General features: G+C 38.3%; 1 protein-coding gene across 1 annotated transcript; it reads right to left on the bottom strand.

Moving 5' to 3' along the window:
* Positions 1 to 12847: 12847 nt before the first annotated feature.
* Positions 12848 to 15733, bottom strand: LOC122001348. The gene is made up of 3 exons (XM_042556057.1): positions 14930 to 15733; positions 14309 to 14636; positions 12848 to 13286 (listed from the first exon to the last, which is right to left on the bottom strand). Exons 1-3 carry the CDS (start codon positions 15650 to 15652, stop codon positions 13264 to 13266), a joined length of 1074 nt encoding a protein of 357 aa, XP_042411991.1. The 5' UTR covers positions 15653 to 15733; the 3' UTR covers positions 12848 to 13263.
* Positions 15734 to 18669: the final 2936 nt, after the last annotated feature.

The following is an 18669-nucleotide window of genomic DNA, read 5'->3' as shown; positions in this document are numbered from 1 at the left end:
TTAACCACCGCACTACTCCTAAAAGATGTTCATTCTATATGAAAAATGATTAACTAAGCTAGGTAATATCGAGCTTTAGATGACCGACCCAATTCTATAAAAATTTTCCATCGACCACTAGAATAAATAAAAAAATACTAACAATGAACGACCTAAAAGTCCACGTCTCTCTTAGTTACAAATCTCATATGAAGGAATTTTATACGAAAACAACTTGAGTGAGAGTTGAAATGAATTTTTTTAAGATAAATTTTATTTTCTATAATATTAAGAAAACAATCTATTTTTTCATTTTATTTGAATATTTTAAAAATGTAGGAAGTGGATTGATGATAAATTATAGGGGCAAACTGAAAATTGTGAACGAATAAGATCTATAAATAATTTCAAATCTTGAACGAGCTTACCCCTCACCCAAAAGTCCCTCTGCTCTCCACCGACAGTGATGAAGTCGCCTTTCGCCCTCCAGATCCTAAGGAAACCCCTCCTCTGTAACACCCACAAAAATACCAAGCTATGCCTAGGAGTATTTTTTTAAAATAAAAGAAAGAAAGAGAAAAAGGGAAAAATAGAAACCAAAACAAAAAGATGTGAGGTCAAGGATTGAACCTTGAACCTCCCACAAATGATAGAATTAAATTGGTGTATGATAACCACTAGAAACATGAATGATATGTAAATAGAAAATAGTAGAAATATTAGTTAAAGGTGAGAGAATGGTTAAGTAAAGGAACAAGAGAAAACCAAGTAGCTTACTTTCTCTTCCTCTTGGTTAAGAGAAGAAGCAAGCAAAAGACAAGTTGCTTGCTTCCCTCCTTCTCTCTATTTTCGTGGAATTAAAAGAGAAGAGAAAATAAGAGGGCTAAGGGGGATGAATGAAGGTATGTTCATTACATGGAAATAAATGGGATTAAGGGAAGAAAAGCAAGAGATTAATCCTTCCTTCTTCCTCTTCCTCCTTCCTTCTCCTTCCTCATTCTCCACCGAAACCAAAAGCTCCCCTTCTCCTCATTTCCAAAAGCTAAGTTAAGGTTCCTCTCCAAGAAAACTAATTTACAAGAAGGAGCCTTCAAGGTCTACCCCTTCCAAGCAAGAGAAATCAAAAGGGAGTGTTAGAAGAAGAAGCTCTCTTCTTCCTCTTCACCTAGAGTATCTTTCCTTAAGAAAAATCACAAGCGAAAGGATGTAAGTATCCCCTCACCTGTGGTACAAGTTGCTTTTGTTTTTACATAGGAGTGGAATGCTTAAAACCTAGGGTCACAAGTTGGAATTTTCGGCCAAGTATAAGATAAAAGGGAAAGATTTGGGTAGATCAAGATCTAAATAAAACATGTTCATTATGTTCTTATGATAAGTACCCTAGTATAAGAAGCTAGTTAATGTTCTCATGTTGTATGTTGACTTAAAACCTAGATTTTTAAACATGAACTTTCGGCCAAGTATAGATGAAGGACCTAGGAAAGCTTAAGACCTAAAACTAACCATGGTTACTACATCCTTATGATTTGTATGCTATGTTAAGGGATTGGGTTGGTTTTTCTCATACTTGAATGTTGCTTAAAGTTAGCTTTTCCTCCATGTATGTTTCGGCCAAGAACAAGAACTAGGGCTTAGAGAAGCTAAAAAGTTAACCTAGCATGCCCATGTATCTCCTAATAATATGATATGAATTTAGCTAGGTGATTATGCTTGTATGTTGATTGAAAACCTAGTTTCCCTTCATGTATGTTTCAGCCAAGAACAAGAACTAAGGTTTAGAGAAGCTAAAAAGTTAACCTAGCATGCTCATGTATCTCTTAATAATATGAAATGAATTTTAGCTAGGTGATTATGCTCATATGTAGATTTAAAACCTAGCTTCCCCTCATGTATGTTTCGGCCAAGAACAAGAACTAAGGCTTAGAGAAGCTAAAAAGTTAACCTAGCATGCTCATGTATCTTTTGATAATATGATATGAATTTAGCTAGGTGATTATGCTTATATGTTGATTTAAAACCTAGCTTCTCCTCATGTGTATTTCGGCCAAGACCAAAATTAGGGTTTTAAAGAAGCTAAAAAGTTAACCTAGCATGCTCATGTATCTCCTAATAATATGATATGAATTTAGCTAGGTGATTATGCTTATATGTTGATTGAAAACCTAGTTTCCTCTTCATGTATGTTTCGGCCAAGAACAAAAACTAAGGCTTAGAGAAGCTAAAAAGTTAGCCTAGCATGCTCATGTATCTCCTAATAATATGGTATGAATTTAGCTATGTGATCATGCTTACATGTTGTTTAAAAACCTAGTTCCCTCTTCATGGATGGTTCGGCCAAGAACCCAAAGTTAGGATTTAGAGAAGCTAAAAGTTAACCTAGCATGCTCATGTATCTCTTGATAATGTGATATGAATGTAGTTAGTGTTCATGCTCATATGTTGTTTTAAAGTTAGTTTTTCCTTCATGTATGTTTCGGCCAAGAACAAAACTAGGGCTTAGAGAAGCTAAAAAGTTAACCTAGCATACTCATGTGTCTCTTGATAATATGATATGAATTTAGCTAGGTGTTCACACTTGCATGTTGCCCATAGCTTGATTTTTCTCCTTATGAGTGGTTCGGCCATTATGAGTTAAAAGCTTAGATATGCCTCACATGATGTGTTATGAATTAGGAAATGTTATTTATGGATGCTATGCATGTTTATGATATGATAAATGACATGTTGATTATGTATGCTTATGATCCATGCATGTGCTTTGTGCCAATTATGCATGTTTATGATATGATAAATGACATGTTGATTATGTATGCTTATGATCCATGCATGTGATGTGTGTCCAATTATGCATGTTTTATGATATGATAAATGACATGTTCATTATGTATGCTTATGATCCATGCATGTGCTGTGTGCCCAAATATGCATGTTTATGATGTGATAAATGACATGTTCATTAAGTATGTTTATGATCCATGCATGTGCTGTGTACCCAAATATGCATGCTTTACTCCTCATGATATGATAAGATAAGATGTGTTATGTTATGATATGAACCATGATATGATATTTTACTTTATATGGCTTGTACCAAGGGTGAGCTCCATAAGCGCTCCTAGACCGACGGACTATGAACGGGTCTAGTAAAGGGATGGGCTCCTTAGTACGTCCCTAGGTCGACGGACTATGAACGGACCTAGATCCCTAGTAGGTTCGGGGCTAGCTACCCTGTCCTAGGGATTGCACGCATTTATGTATGTATGTGGTACAAGCCGGACCCTCATGATGATATTATGTTCAAGTACTATATGCTATGTTTTAAAACATCTTGCACATGACATGACATATGTTTTAAAAGACATCTTGCATGATATGATTTATGATTTATAGGACATGATGATTTATGATATGATATAGCATGATGTTATTATGAGTTGATATGATATGATTTACGATATGACATGCTATGCTCTTATGATATTGGGATCTATGATATGATTTAGCATGATGTTCCTTATGATTTATGATATAACATGCTATGCCCTTATGATGTTAGATGATCATATTTTTATGGTTGTATGCTTATGTGTTTATGCATTGATATATGGATTTTGTGAGTAGTAAAGGATCTTACTAAGCCTGTGTGCTTATAGCTTACTTTCCTTGTACCACAGATAAAGGCAAAGAATGGATGACCTAAGGGAGCTGCAGGAGAGGCAAGGAGATGTGTGTGGTGGTGGCTCGGCTAAGACAAATGAAGACCTGCTTAAGTTATTTGGTTATGCTAACATGGACTAGTGTGTTATGTTATTGTCCGTATGACTTCAAGATATTCTTAAGTGTTTTATTTTCGAAAGAAATTTTAATATGCATATATGCTTCCGCAAATAGAAATAGAAATGGTTAAGTACGTAACCCTGCACCCTACTAGCAGGAGGGGCGGGCGTTACATCCTCGGTGGCGGCCATCCGAAGGAAACCCGTCCATAGCCTGGGAAGGTACTCCTCTAGACCTTGATCTCTTTCATCTCCTCTCCTTTACTCGCTTTTGGTCGCCTACTCGCCGTAGGTCGTCGCTAGACGCTTGAGATTCCCCTTTAGGATGATCCCGAAGGAAACCCTCAACGACTGCAGCGATCTCCGCTCTCCACCGACAGCGATGAAGTAGCCTTCCGCCCTCCAGGCCCTAAGGAAACCCCTCCTCGGCGACGGCGGCGGCCAGCCGAAGGAAACCCGACCACAGCCTAGGAAGGTACTCCCTTGGACCTTGATCTCTTTCATCTCCTCTCCTTTTCTCGCCTATTCGCCTACTCGCCTACCTACTCACCGTAGGACGTCGCCAAACGCTTGAGATCCCCCTTTAGGATGATCCCGAAAGAAACCCTCAACGACTGCGGTGATTTGTTGGATTTTCCCCCTTAGGCGAGCAAAATCGTCCAAGATCCGACGGAGGTGAGCTCGAGTCCCTAATTCTGGTTCGAAGTTTGCTTTGCTCCCTGATTTCCCTATTTTGTGATGCGTCGATTTGTCATCCCTTTCAGATCGAACCAGAGGAGGAGGGACCTCACGGATCCTCCAACATCATCACAAGGAATGTGTCAGAGTAGGAAGGACCTGGATCCTCCGACATCATCATGAAAAATGTGTCGGAGCAGGAGATTCGACCGGAGGAGTTGGTGGATCGAATGCTGAAGGCTTTGGGGGAACTGAAGTCGACGGGCGTCAATGGCCAATATAAGACGCTTCAGGTGATCAAAGTCATCCTATGTTTCCTTTTTCTGCTGGTGGTCGCGATCAACTTGCTTTTTGTTTGGGCGGTGGCGATCGAATGCGAGTGGCGATCCAACCTCCTTCCACCTACCTAAAATCGACTAGGTACCGATCACTCTTTTCTTTTCTCTCGTGCACACATGCATTTTCCTTTTGTTTTTTTCGAGCTTTCCTTCATACCCATTTATGCTTGAGCAACACCTCTGATACTAACTTCTCAGTTCTCCTCACACTAATCTATACTTGTGACGTATATCAGATATCTACACTCACCGACACACTAAATGGACACTCAATATGTCTATTGATCACATGTAACAGCTACTTGTACGCAAGTCAAGGTCTCCTCTAGTATTTTAGCATCTACAAATTGTTTCATTTGTTCTATCATTGAGTTTTTGTTATCTAACATGGTAGGGAAAACTAACCTACAAAATTAAAATAAACTACTTCAAGTGCAAGTAAAAGTCGACCTTCTTAAAGGCAACACAACGAAAATGATGAGATTGCCCTTAAAAAAAAGATATTTAAAGGAGCAATAACTTGTACAGAATCAACAAACTATGAATGACAACATGATGAACCTGATAGAAAATCACAACCCCCTATTAGTGTGTACAGGCCAAATAATTGATATAGTAAAAACCTTACACCTGCACAACCCTCTATTAGCGTACAAATACAGAATACCCCTTTGTCTTTACATAAAGCAGGAAAAGGAGTCCCTCAATCCAAGAGGAAACAATTCAAAAGCAATCTCAATGGTAGCTAGTCCCTCCCCCCAACTTGATATAGCTAGCTTCCTTTGGCTTGAGACCAGATCTCTTGGTCTATTTTTTTTTGTGAAATAGGAGATGAACCACTCGTAGTTATGGCTAGATCGTGACCACAATCCGGCTATAATTGGTTGTGATTTTTTCTTGGGTTCGCGATTCCCCCAGGTTATAATATAATTTGGGCCATGGTAGACGGTTGGAGGTCGTTCCTTACTCGACGCCCAGTAGCCTAGCCACTTGTCCATCGCCGGTGGCCTCCGGACGGCTTTCGACCGCTCGTCGACCCAAACTACAACCTGAAGGGACAATGAACTCGAGAAGGGATATCAACCAATTATGGTCGGATCACGACTACGATATGACCGTAATTATGAGTGGTCTATCCCCTAGTCCACAAAAATGTGGACCAGGAAATCTGCACCCTTTGGCTTGCCCCAGATCCCAGCAACAAATCAAGACTGACCATTCAAGACGACCCTTTTGATTGTAATTGTATTTTGCCTACAACATAGAACATATACATCTTACCTATAAAGAACACAATTTCTCAAATAATGAAACAATACCTCCAAAATATTAACTAAAACAATCAAAGAGAACTTCACTACCCAACATAATTGCCAACTAAGAAAGAAGAAATGACACTTACCACATGTCTTCCGGCACTAGTGGTTCTTCCCTCAAGAAGGCATCCATAGCGAGCTGACAGGTTCATTACAACTCCTCTTTGGTGCAGGAGTATACTTGAACACTTCTGGATCGATAGTTCTCAAAATGATAAGTATCATACTTCTTCATATCATTGTTTACCAATATTAATAAAAAGAATAAGTGATGTTGATGGCCTAGGCAGTCTGAAAAGTTTGCCTTCCAATGAATCCCCTCCAACTGCCTAGGATTTAGGGCAGTGTGAAAAGTTTATCTTCCAATGATAAATCAACCCATGCAACATTTTTGTTAATGTAATGAAGATGCATGTTATAGGATGATTCTGTATTGCTCTGTGGTTTATAGTTTTGATTCATGCTTCACTTGATTTACCTTATCACCATCAGTTATAAAGGGATCATAGGGGTGAGCATCCTCTCAAGAATCTGTCGCTCGTATAATACCTATGGTTCAAATTTTGATATAGCCGAGGTAAATACCTTTCTTAAGCGCCAATCACTATTCTAAGGGCTAGTAATCATCCATAATTTACTTCCTCTGTGTTGGCCCTGAAATAAATTGACAGGGGCACTGGGGTGAGTGCAGTTGCCTTTACTAACTCGTATAAGACCCATGGTGATTTCATATTTTCAAACCGATGCAACGAAAGTATGCCCTTCCCAGACCATTGAGCCGTTGATGTTGCCAGGCCATCTGCAAGATTCAACATTTAACATGACCAGTAAAACAAATTTGAAAACCCCATGTACATTAAAATAAACAACCAAAGCCAAAAAGGGCATACTTTATGTTGGTAGCACTAGGAATAGAAAAGATATACCCTTTTTGGCTACTTCCAGTGTCTTCGCCACCTCCAGTGTGGCAATATATTTAAAGGCGATTCGTTCACCTCCAGTGCCTTCGCCAATCTATCCTTAGGCCAACACAGAGGAGGTAAATCACGGATGACTACTAGCCATTAGTACCAATAAATGGGGGAAGGCATGCTCAAACGCATCGAGTTTTGACTTTATGACTTAATGTGGCAATACCCCATACCTTAACCACCGCACTACTCCAAAGGGATGTTCATTCTATATGAAAAATGATTAACTAGGCTAGGTAATATCGAGCTTTAGATGACCGACCCGATTCTATAAAAATTTTCCATCAACCACTAGAATAAATCAAAAAATACTAACAATGAACGACCTAAAAGTCCACGTCTCTTAGTTATAGATCTCATATGAAGGAATTTTATACGAAAACAACTTGAGTGAGAGTTGAAATGAATTTTTTTAAGATAAAATTTATTTTCTATGATTTTAAGAATACAATCTGTTTTTTCATTTTATTTGAATATTTTAAAAATATAGAAAGTGGATTGATGATAAATTATAGGGGCAAATTGAAAATTGTGTACGAACATGATGTATAAATAATTTCAAATCTTGAACGAGCTTATCCCTTACCCCAAAGTTCCTCCACTCTCCACCGACAGCAATGAAGTCGCCTTCCACCCTCCAGGCCCTAAGGAAACCCCTCCTCGGCGACGACGACGACAGACATCCGAAGGAAACTCGTCCACAGCCTGGGAAGGTACTTCCCTGGACCTTGATCACTTTCATCTCCTCTCCTTTACTCACTTTGGTCACCTACTCATCGTAGGTCATCGCCAAACACTTGAGATTCCCCTTTAGGATGATCCCGAAGGAAACCCTCAATGACTGCTGCGATCTCCGCTCTCCATCGACAGCAATGAAGTCGCCTTCCGCCCTCCATGCCCTAAGGAAACCCCTCCTCGGTGGCAGCGGCGACCAATCGAAGGAAACCCGTCCAGAGCCTAGGAAGGTACTCCCATAGACCTTGATCTCTTTCATCTCCTCTCCTTTACTCGCCTATTCGCCTACTCGCCTACCTACTCGTCGTAGGTCGTCACCAGATGCCTGAGATCCCCCTTTAGGATAATCCCGAAGGAAACCCTCAACGATTGCGGCCATCTGTTGGATTTTCCCTTGAGGCGAGCAGTATCATCTAGGATCCGACAGAGGTGAGCTCAAGTCCCTAATTCTAGTTCGAAGTTTGCTTTGCTCACTGATTTCCCTATTTTGTGATGTGCCGATTTCTCATCCCTTTCAGATCGAACCAGAGGAGGAAGGACCTCACGGATCCTCCAACATCATCACGCGGAATGTGTCGGAGGAGGAAGGACCTAGATCCTCCAACATCATCATGAAAAATGTGTCAGAGCAGGAGATTCGACCGGAGGTGTTGGTGGATCGACTGCTGAAGGCTCTAGGCGAACTGAAGTCGACGAGCGTCAATGGCCAATATAAGATGCTTCACGCGATCGAAGTCATCCTATGTTTCCTTTTTCTGCTGGTGGTCGCGATAAACTTGCTTTTTGTTTGGGCGACAGTGATCAAATGCGAGTGGCGGTCCAACCTCCTTCCACCTACATGAAATCAACTAGTACCGATCACTCTTTTCTTTTCTCTCGTGCACACATACATTTTCCTTTTATTTTTTTCGGGTTAGATAACAAAAACCCAATGATAGAACAAATGAAACAATTTGTAGATGCTAAAATACTAGAGGAGACCTTGATTGCCGTACAAGTAGCTATTACATGTGGTCAATAGAAATATTGAATGCCCATTTAGTGTGTCGGTGAGTGTAGATATCTGATATACGACACAAGTATAGAGTAGTGTGAGGAGAACTGAGAAGTTAGTATCAGAGGTGTTGCTCGAGCATAGATGGGTACGAAGGAAAACCCGAAAAAAAAACAAAAGGAAAATGCATGTGTGCATGAGAGAAAAGAAAAGAGTGATTGGTACCTAGTTGATTTTAGGTAGGTGGAAGGAGGTTGGACCGCCACTCGCATTCGATCACCGCCGCCCAAACAAAAAGCAAGTTGACCGTGACCACCAGCAAAAAAAGGAAACATAGGATGACTTCAATCGCCTGAAGCATCTTATATTGGCCATTGACGCCCGTCGACTTCAGTTCGCCCAAAGCCTTCAGCAATCGATCCACCAACTCCTCCGGTCGAATCTCCTGCTTCGACACATTTTTCATGATGATGTTGGAGGATCCAAGTCCTTCCTCCTCTAACACATTCCTCGTGATGATGTTGGAGGATCCGTGAGGTCCTTCCTCCTCTGGTTCGATCTGAAAGGGATGACAAATCGGCGCATCACAGAACAGGGAAATCAATTAGCAAAGCAAACTTCGAACCAGAATTAGGGACTCGAGCTCACCTCCATCAGATCCTGGACAATACTGCTCGCCTAAGGGGGAAAATCCAGCAGATCACCGCTGTCGTTGAGGGTTTCCTTTAGGATCATCCTAAAGAGGGATCTCAAGCGTCTGGCGACGACCTATGGCGAGTAGATAGGCGAGTAAAGGAGAGGAGATGAAAGAGATCAAGGTTCAGGGGAGTACCTTCCCAGGCTGTGGACGAGTTTCCTTCGGCTGACCGCCGCCGCCGCAGAGGAGGGGTTTCCTTAGGGCATGGAGGGCAAAAGGCGACTTCATGGCTGTCGGTGGAGAGAGGAGATCGCAGCAGTCGTTGAGGGTTTCCTTCGAGATCATCCTAAAGGGGAATCTCAAGTGTCTGGCGATGACTTACGACGAGTAGGTGACCAAAAGCGAGTAAAGGAGAGGATATGAAAGAGATCAAGGTCCAGGGGAGTACCTTTCTAGGCTGTGGACGAGTTTCCTTCAGATGTCCGCCGTCGTCGCCGCCGAGGAGGGGTTTCCTTAGGGCCTGGAGGCCAGAAGGCGACTTCATCGCTGTCGGTGGAGAGTGAAGGGACTTTGGGGTGAGGGGGAAGCTCGTTCAAGATTTGAAATTATTTATAGATCCTGTTCGTAAACAATTTTCAGTTTGCCCCTATAATTTATCATCAATCCACTTCCTATATTTTTAAAATATTCAAATAAAATGAAAAAACATATTGTATTCTTAAAATCATAGAAAATAAAATTTATCTTAAAAAAATTAAGTTCAACTCTCTCTCAAGTTGTTTTCGTATAAAATTCCTTCATATGAGATCTGTAACTAAGAGACGTGGACTTTTAGGTCGTTCATTGTTAGTATTTTTTTTATTTATTCTAGTAGTCGATGGAAAATTTTTATAGAATCGGGTCGGTCATCTAAGGCTCGATATTACCTAGCCTAGTTAATCATTTTTTTGTATAGAATGGACATCCCTTCGGAGTAGTGCTGTGGTTAAGGTAAGAAATATGAATTCGTCTTTTATGCACATCCATGAAGGTAAGTTATATGGTGTTAATATAACTGACTAAGATGAATATTGTTATCCATAACTTCCAAATTGTTGAAATCCATCTACGAAAAGTCAAGTCATACATTACGTGATTCCATTGCAAAGGAGAAAAATATTGTATCAAGACATTTCCACGCCGGTGAGTCATAAGGATGACACATTATGTCTTGTTCATGTACATGGTTTCGATGTCACCTCATGTGGCTTGTTGTTGCGGCAAATGCATACAAGTGTAGAGCCTTGTAATTAACGGAAAGTAATACATGACTTTCAAAAGAATAATTTTCATGTTTCTTCCCAGACATACGACTACTCTACTTATAACGAGGGTGATTACACATTCTGCATTCCATTAGTTAGCTATCTTCATTCCAAAAGATCATGCAATTATTAATACAACAATGAATCATTTCTACTGGCAAATTCAAATCGCTAATTAATTTCTTTATATTGTAGAACTCATCAATCATGTAGTTGTCAGCCGGAAACAATTCTGACATCAATTGACACATTTTATCATAACATTGTTCAGAAAAATGATGTTTTGTCTTCATGTTTAGTAATCATGCACTAGCTGATAGTTGAGAATGACCAGAAGGAATGTCTTCTCACAATTCTTTCACTAGCCTTCACAATATCATACATTTTCTGAATATCGGGTGTAGATGTTTTCTCCATATTCGATTGATCATATGCATTTATTACATTGTAAATCAGTGATTGCATTGCATTCACATGCCTTGATGATTCCTCTGGAGCAATCAGGCAGGATGACAAAGCAACAGAAGATCCAATTTGTTCAAATACATACGGCTCTCTATAATAATACCAGTTGTAATAATTTGAAACAAACTCATACCTACATATATGAGTTTTCACTGTATCCTCATCACAAAAAATTGTATTTATACATATGTGTTGATTACATTGACACTTTAACTTGGCACCATTCAAACATTCTAAATGAGACTTAGCAAAGTTCACAAACTCTTTAACCCTAGTAAAAAATTCTTGACTGATAAATCCATTGTCTAACCTATTGTACATCCAAGTATTGTTCATATACATTGTATCTTAATGGGAATAAAATTTCCAACATGGTTAATCATGCCAAACTAAGCATAAGTATATTTTCGAACATGGTTAATCATGCCAGCAATATCAATCTGATAATTATATTAATATTCTAAATCTGAAAATTATATTTTCGAACGATGCAAACATAATTATATTTTTGCCCGATCAGTATCGAACGTGGTCGAGCAGTGCCGGATGCGGCCAAGCAGTGCTGGTCCAGGCCGAGTAGTGCCGACCATGGCTTGGTACTGATCCGATGTTGATCGGTCGCGCCCGACACTACTCTGTCACTGATTGAGACCTGACAATGTCTATCGACCGTGGCCTGGCAGTGCTCGGTCAGAACACGTAAGAGGAGGAGAACAAAGGGGAGGAGAATAGAATACCTTAAGTCGGAGGAGGAAATCGTCGGAGCGGTAAGAAATTGCCGGAGAAGCCGGAGGAGGAGAAACACGTGCAAAGTTTGGATAGGGAAGATCAGTCGCGGGCAAGCCCTAATATCTCAAATATAGCGACGGATTTTAATTAATTATTCATCACTATTAGCAACGGATAATTAAATTATCTTGCGTTTCGATTTACAGGCAAAAGATTCAATCCGCATATATAGAAAATATAACGAAGAAATATTTTATTATGTGTTGTTAATAGCGACAACATATTTAATTATCTGTCATTAATAGCGACGGATAATTTAATTATCCATCACTATTAACGATAAATAATTAAATAAATTATCGCTATTAACAATAGATAATTAAATATGCCATCATTATTAGCTAGAGTCATATATCATACATCCATCACTAGTCCGATGGTAAAAATTAAAATTTAGCATCCAATTATTATTAATAACGACAGATATGTAAATTCATCCTTATATAAAGACAGAAATTAAACATCCCATCGCTAAACTCATCGTTAATAGCTGATGTTTTTTTTTTTAATCTTGCAAGATCAACTAAATGACAGGTAGAAAACATCAAGATAATATGAATCGACACGAAGCCTCGAGCAAACGTAACGCACACGACTTAGCAAGGAAAAGTAGGGAAACCACAGCAAAATTCACAACCATACACGAACAGATGAGCAACAAGCAAGCCTAAAAAAGGAGATGAACCGAAAGATTCAAACACGCAATCTTTTTCTACTTCAACAACAAAAGAGAAAAGAGCTTTTTTTCTTGTTGATTGCACAGGAAACTAGAACTTTGGAAACTTGGACAAACTTTCTTGTTGCTTGAGTGGCTTAGAGATGAGTCACAATCCAACAAATTGTCATTACTAAAGCAGTATAATTCTGACTGGGCAAAGCAATCCGAATTCAATTCCACTACCTTTTAGAACAATAAAAAAAAACACAAGCTCTCAAAAATTACGTACAAATTACAATCTTTCCTATTCTTATCCACCAATACCATTTCCTAGTATTCCAAGTATTACACATGTATATTTTGTTCAAAGCTATATATCTATAAAATGAAACAAAATTTCAAACTATATTGCGTACAAGGACCCATCTGTAGGTTGGTTGCCATGTACCTTGATGATTTCAGCCTTCTACATCGTTGACTCGTGTAGGAAATCAACCGATATGAATCATAGAATAAGCTGAAGGCAAGAGCAGGCTCTTCCAGTTACTATAGTAGCATTTGACATGCTTTGGAAAGAATGAAAAGGCAAGAATGTTGTCTCAGAATTTAGCATAGATGCGCTTTCAGATATCGAAGCTTCTACCAACTGAAATGTCAGATTGAAAACAAATACCGTTAAGAGTTTGAGAGAGGAGGAATAGAATAGAATAGAAACAGAATGGAGCAGACAATTAATTCAGTCAAAAATATGCAGCGTGCAACATTTATGCAAATAACTAGGAAATTGCAACTTGTCCTGGTCAACTTGCCATATTAATGACCATATCAACTTATTGTCTTGCCTGAAGCCACCATTTTATTTGCAGTTCTAAAATAGAATATGCAGAATTTGTTCCCGAAGAAGTGCGACCCAAGATATCAAAAGTAAGGCAATTGCAGGGTGCTTACACATGCAAGCCAAAATCCAAAAAGGTGCGCCTAAAACTAGCAATTTTATGATGAAGAATTAGAAAGCTTGCAGTAAGATTTGAAATGCATTTACAAGCTTAGAAAAAAGAAAGTTGTGAATAATAAGATCTCTCCACTATTGTAAGTGTGATATCTTTTATGAATCTCATGTCTGATTCAATTCATTTGTACTAAGTTATGCCAAGTGTTTTGAGGTATTATGAATAACTAGAAGATGACTAAGATATGAATGGAATGATGATAAGCTCCGCTAAATTATTAAAATTCTTAACAAAGAAGGTTTTAAATTATGGAATACTCAGCATGATGATCGTAGAGAAGTAGAGAAGTAGAGAAATTTTTCCTAGAGAGCACTTATTAAGAGAAGAACTCAGGTTATTTATCAGGATAGACTATATTTAGAAAGACTCACACAGAGATATTCATCATTCATGCTCTGTGTTTTAAACACTAATTAGTTGTCCATTATGAATAATGTCAGAAAGATTCAGAACTCTTGGGTGACAATAAGAAGGGATTCATAGGTAGGCTCTGTGCCTCCCGAGAAATGCTTTTAAGAAATGAGCAAGCATAAAAAAGATATAGAATGTACAAGTTCAATTATTGTAATTATCTAATGAGCCAAGGCCTAACGTAAATAATTTTTATCACCCAAAAAACATAATTATACCATAATGCATGAAGTTTAGTAGTACTCACAGCTAGACTCAGCATCCACCACCACAAGCCACATCGTTCTATTGTTTGGCGGTAGCTGCAAATAAACAGGACTGAGGTTGTGTCTTAGAGGGTGGCGAGTGCACACGATTATATCATCCAGCATTGTCAACTTCTTCAAAATTTTAGTCAATTCGGGCACACTTGTTCCCGAAAAAGTCATGGAAGGCCATTCAAAATCATCGTCTAAATTGCCACGGTCATCTGCTACAGTGTAGTAGATGGTCCGAGAAAGTGCCGCTGCTGGTGTTTTTGCTGGCGCCGGTGCCACAGCTGGGACTGGAGCTGGTGCAGCAAAAGAAGGGTATTTCTGCAAGCCAAAATATTTGTTCAATGTTTATAGACATGAGGGAGGAACCAAAATTAGAGTTTATCTAATTCAGAATTTCAAAGTTTTGACTGGTTAACACTAGCGTCAAAAGTCAAGTGTTTTTATATTTATGATTTCACATGAATCTTCAAAGATAGATCAACAACTAGAAAGGAGAAACAATGAATGAACAAATATCATAATGAACGTAAACAAGTTCACTAATCGGGGTGGATCACATAGTTATATCGCAAGTAAAATTAACTAGAATATGCACATGTTAAGGACCGGACCTGTGGAGTGGAGGACGGCTGAGAGTGAACGGTGTAGGCGTGAGGAGAAGAATCGGAGATGGAAGAAGAGGTCGACCATGAGAAGGAAGCTTCGTGAAGGTCATCTGGCTCAAAAGTCGCAGAAGGTGAAGAAATATCAGCGGCGAAAGGGGGTTTCTGCTGCAACGGGCGAGGAGGGGAAGGAGGCGGAGAAGGGGGCCGCTTTATGGAGGCAGCAGGAGGGGCGAGTTTAGGCTTCACAGTGGCGGCGGCGGCGGCAGAAGAAGAAGGAAGAATCTCGACGATGTTAACGTCCCATAGGACCCAATCTTGTGTGGCGGTGTAGTGGGGGAGGTCGTGCGTGACGGAGTTGCGCCAGGGCGGGAGGCTGCCGTTGGCGCGGAGGAACTTTCCGGCGTGGCTCCTAAGCTTGACCTGGAAGCCCTCGCGAAAGGCCTCCCACTCTAAGGAAGGGTCGGATTGGTCGAGGGAGGGCAGGAGCTGGACGACCTTCTTTCCGGTGAAACCGAGGAGGAAGGATTCGGGGGAGGCGGCGAGGTAGCGACCGTAGCAGCTTCGCAGGCGGAGCGCTGGGCGGTCGGGGAGGAACTCGACCTCCCAGCGGGCCCCCGAGGCGGAGCCGTTGCGGCTCTGCGTGACGTGCTCCTCGTCCTCGTCGGCCGTAAGGTACTTGCCGTGGTAGCTACGGAGGCGCACCGCCTTAGCGCGGTCGAACAAGTCCATGACGGCGAAGGAGGAGGAGGAAGAAGAAGAGAAGGAGATGGCCGGGAAGCGAAGGAAGCAGCGAAGGGGTTTAAGAAGGAGGAGAAGAGAGCCGGTGTAATTAGTAGTGGTAACTGCCAACACGGCATCTGCCAGCTTTACACACTTATCTGCATTCCACGCCGCGCACGTGCCTTTCAGGTTGCTGTTCTAATAATTGATAAATACATGGCAATTTTTTTTATTTTTTTTACTTTAGCAGAATAATAATAATAATAATAATAATAATAATAATAATAATAATTATTATTATTATTATTATTAGACGCGCTTGAACATTAACTAAATTCCGACGAGATATACTTAGGAACTAAGGATCTATTGTCGCCTCGCCTGCCTTAATTAGTTTTTTTTTAAATTAATTTTGCGGAAAGCATCGACGTGGATTTTAGAACTTGTCCGCGTTTGTTCCTTCTCTCGTTGCTTCCTAGAACAAGGCAGACCTCGAGAATATCTGGAAGCCTCGTAAGATTCGATCAACAAATTTCACCTAAATTTAAATCTAATAAATTAACGATAAATTGTCTAAAAATCTTTAATAGTAAACCTAATTTTTTACTCAGTTCCTACACTAAAAAAAATTATATTGCCCGTATAAACATTTTTTTCTTTCAACTTCTTATAATATATATATATATATTTTATTTTTTTTTTGATTTATCTAATTTTTTTTTAAGGTATAAAAAATCTAAAACAAGATATAATTTTTGTAATATATTTAAATTAAAATATAGTATATTTTCTGACCAATCACTTGATATATTCGATTATAATTACATGATACTGAATTTAGGAATAATTATACTTAATATTAGACTTTTTTACTATAAAAAAATATGAAGGAATTCTGATATAAAATAATAATATAATTTTTTTAAAATTCAACATCATTAAATTAAAATTAAATATATCAATCGATTGATCATGTGAAAATAGAATCGTACTCAATTTAATAAAAAATATATTATATTCTAATTTAAATGTATTGAATTTAAGAGAAATTTTATTTTATTTTAAATTTTTAGTAATTAAAAATATAAACATAATTAGATAAATCAATATTTATTAAAGAGTTAAGTAACGAAAAGTTTAGATATAGAGGTTGAGAATAAATTTTTTATAAGCATGTAGGGAGTAAAAAACAAAATAGAGATATTTTATAATAATAATAATAATAATAATAATAATAATAAATTATATCTAATAATAATATAGGGCGTTCATGATTCACATGGTGACTTGTTTTTGATTAGTTGTTATTAAATTTGAATTTAAATTTAAATTTGATTGAGCAAATATAATTTTTAAAAAATTGAAACTCCCACTTATGTTTTTTTTTCTCTCGTAATATATGAAATAAAAATAAAATATGTTTTATGAGCGCGTGATGTGGCGGCCGCCGTCGTTGTGTTGGCCGGAGGCGCGTTTTAAGTTTGACCCGGAACCGATTGGACGAGTCCAAGAGCGAGTCGTACGGTGGTCTACTTTCAGATTTAAACGCTGATGCCACGGTGAAATTGCTATGAACTGTATGGCTACAGTGTGGTTTTTCTCAAAGGAAAATTATATAATGGAAAACAACAATGTTGACGAGTCAAGAAAGAAGGAAGCAAGGAATAGACGTGCTTATGAATCAAATCAAACTGCCGGTAGAAAATCACTAGTCTTTCCAACAATTAGGCTAGGTCACGAGGGCAATAAGTATGTCTAGGGGTTTGCAAGTTAATTTATAACGGTATCAATTCAGATGGATCCAGTTGGATTGGATCAAGTTGAATTTTTTTTTTTAATCTGATTCGAATCTGAATTCAATCCAAAACTCTTAAATTCGAAATCGAATCCAACCAATCCGATCAACCCGAATCCGACCCGTGTAATTTGAAAATTCAATTCAAAATGACTTTTTATGAATTATTTTACCTATAATTCTTTATTTTTATCTCAATATTTCATTATTATCATACTAATATTGATATTAATATACATAAAAATATTTTAATTTTTGAAATAAAATTTAATTTAATCCCAAAAAATCCACCAAACCTTATATTTGAGTCAACCCGGGTCAACCCGAACCCAACCCGACCCAACCTGAAAATTTTCAATCCGAAAACTCTTCAACCCGAACCCAACTCAAACTCGAAAATGCTCAACTCGAACTTAATTTTTTTTTAAGTTGATTTGGATTAGATCGTCAGATCGGTTCCATTTTTAACACTCCTATTAATTTATTTTAGATTTACTTTAATACTAATTATTGTAGTTATTAGAATTATAATAACAATAATTGAAATCAAAAGATGCATTTATTTCTCATTTTATCCTTTCCGGTCAATCACCACAGTGTCACATTCAAAGTATAGCATAATTATAGTGTAGGATCTTAAAAAATAATACCATTGTGATATTAGCTCTCAAATTACATCAAAGTAATTACATTCACTCTAGACATCTCTCATAGTTCGTCCTAAAATTATGTGAAAAAAAATAAATCATAAAGTCAACTTATAACTTGCCTTTTGAGAATTCTATAATTTTTTATGCATCCTTGCAATTGCCAATATAGGAACACAACAAGTCAATAACTACAACAACAACAATCAAGTTCTATTTCACTAGGTGGGGTCGATAATATGGATCATGTTACACAATTTGGCCTTATCTCCTATTATATCATCATTTATACTTAAATAAAATTTATCTTATTTTATTATTGTTAGCCAAGTCATTTTTGATCTTTCTTTTCTTCTTACTCGTTTGGTATGCATATTTGTCATAATTTCATACCATCTAACTGAAGCATTTATTAGTTGTCTAGGTATATGTTCGTACCATCTTAAATGTTTCACTCGGAGTTTTCTCTCAATAGATGTAACTCTGACTTTCTTTCTAATGCTCTCATTTTTTTTATTATGGTCATTCTCGTATGTCCACACATCTACCTTAACATCCTCTTCTTTACAACTCTCATTTCACTA

Source organism: Zingiber officinale, chromosome 7A (assembly GCF_018446385.1).
Source record: "Zingiber officinale cultivar Zhangliang chromosome 7A, Zo_v1.1, whole genome shotgun sequence".
NCBI classification, from domain to species: Eukaryota; Viridiplantae; Streptophyta; class Magnoliopsida; order Zingiberales; family Zingiberaceae; genus Zingiber; species Zingiber officinale.
Note: the sequence above shows the minus strand (reverse complement) of the source record. Positions and strands in the feature narration are given on the sequence as shown.

Bases quoted from the DNA above. Each gene is read 5' to 3' on its own strand.
- LOC122001348 (XM_042556057.1), bottom strand. From the start codon at position 15,652: ATGGACTTGTTCGACCGCGCTAAGGCGGTGCGCCTCCGTAGCTACCAC. The intron at 14,637-14,929 runs GTCCGGTCCTTA...TTTGGCTTGCAG, and splicing joins AGCCGTCCTCCACTCCACAG to AAATACCCTTCTTTTGCTGC. The intron at 13,287-14,308 runs GTGAGTACTACT...CTGACATTTCAG, and splicing joins GGTGGATGCTGAGTCTAGCT to TTGGTAGAAGCTTCGATATC.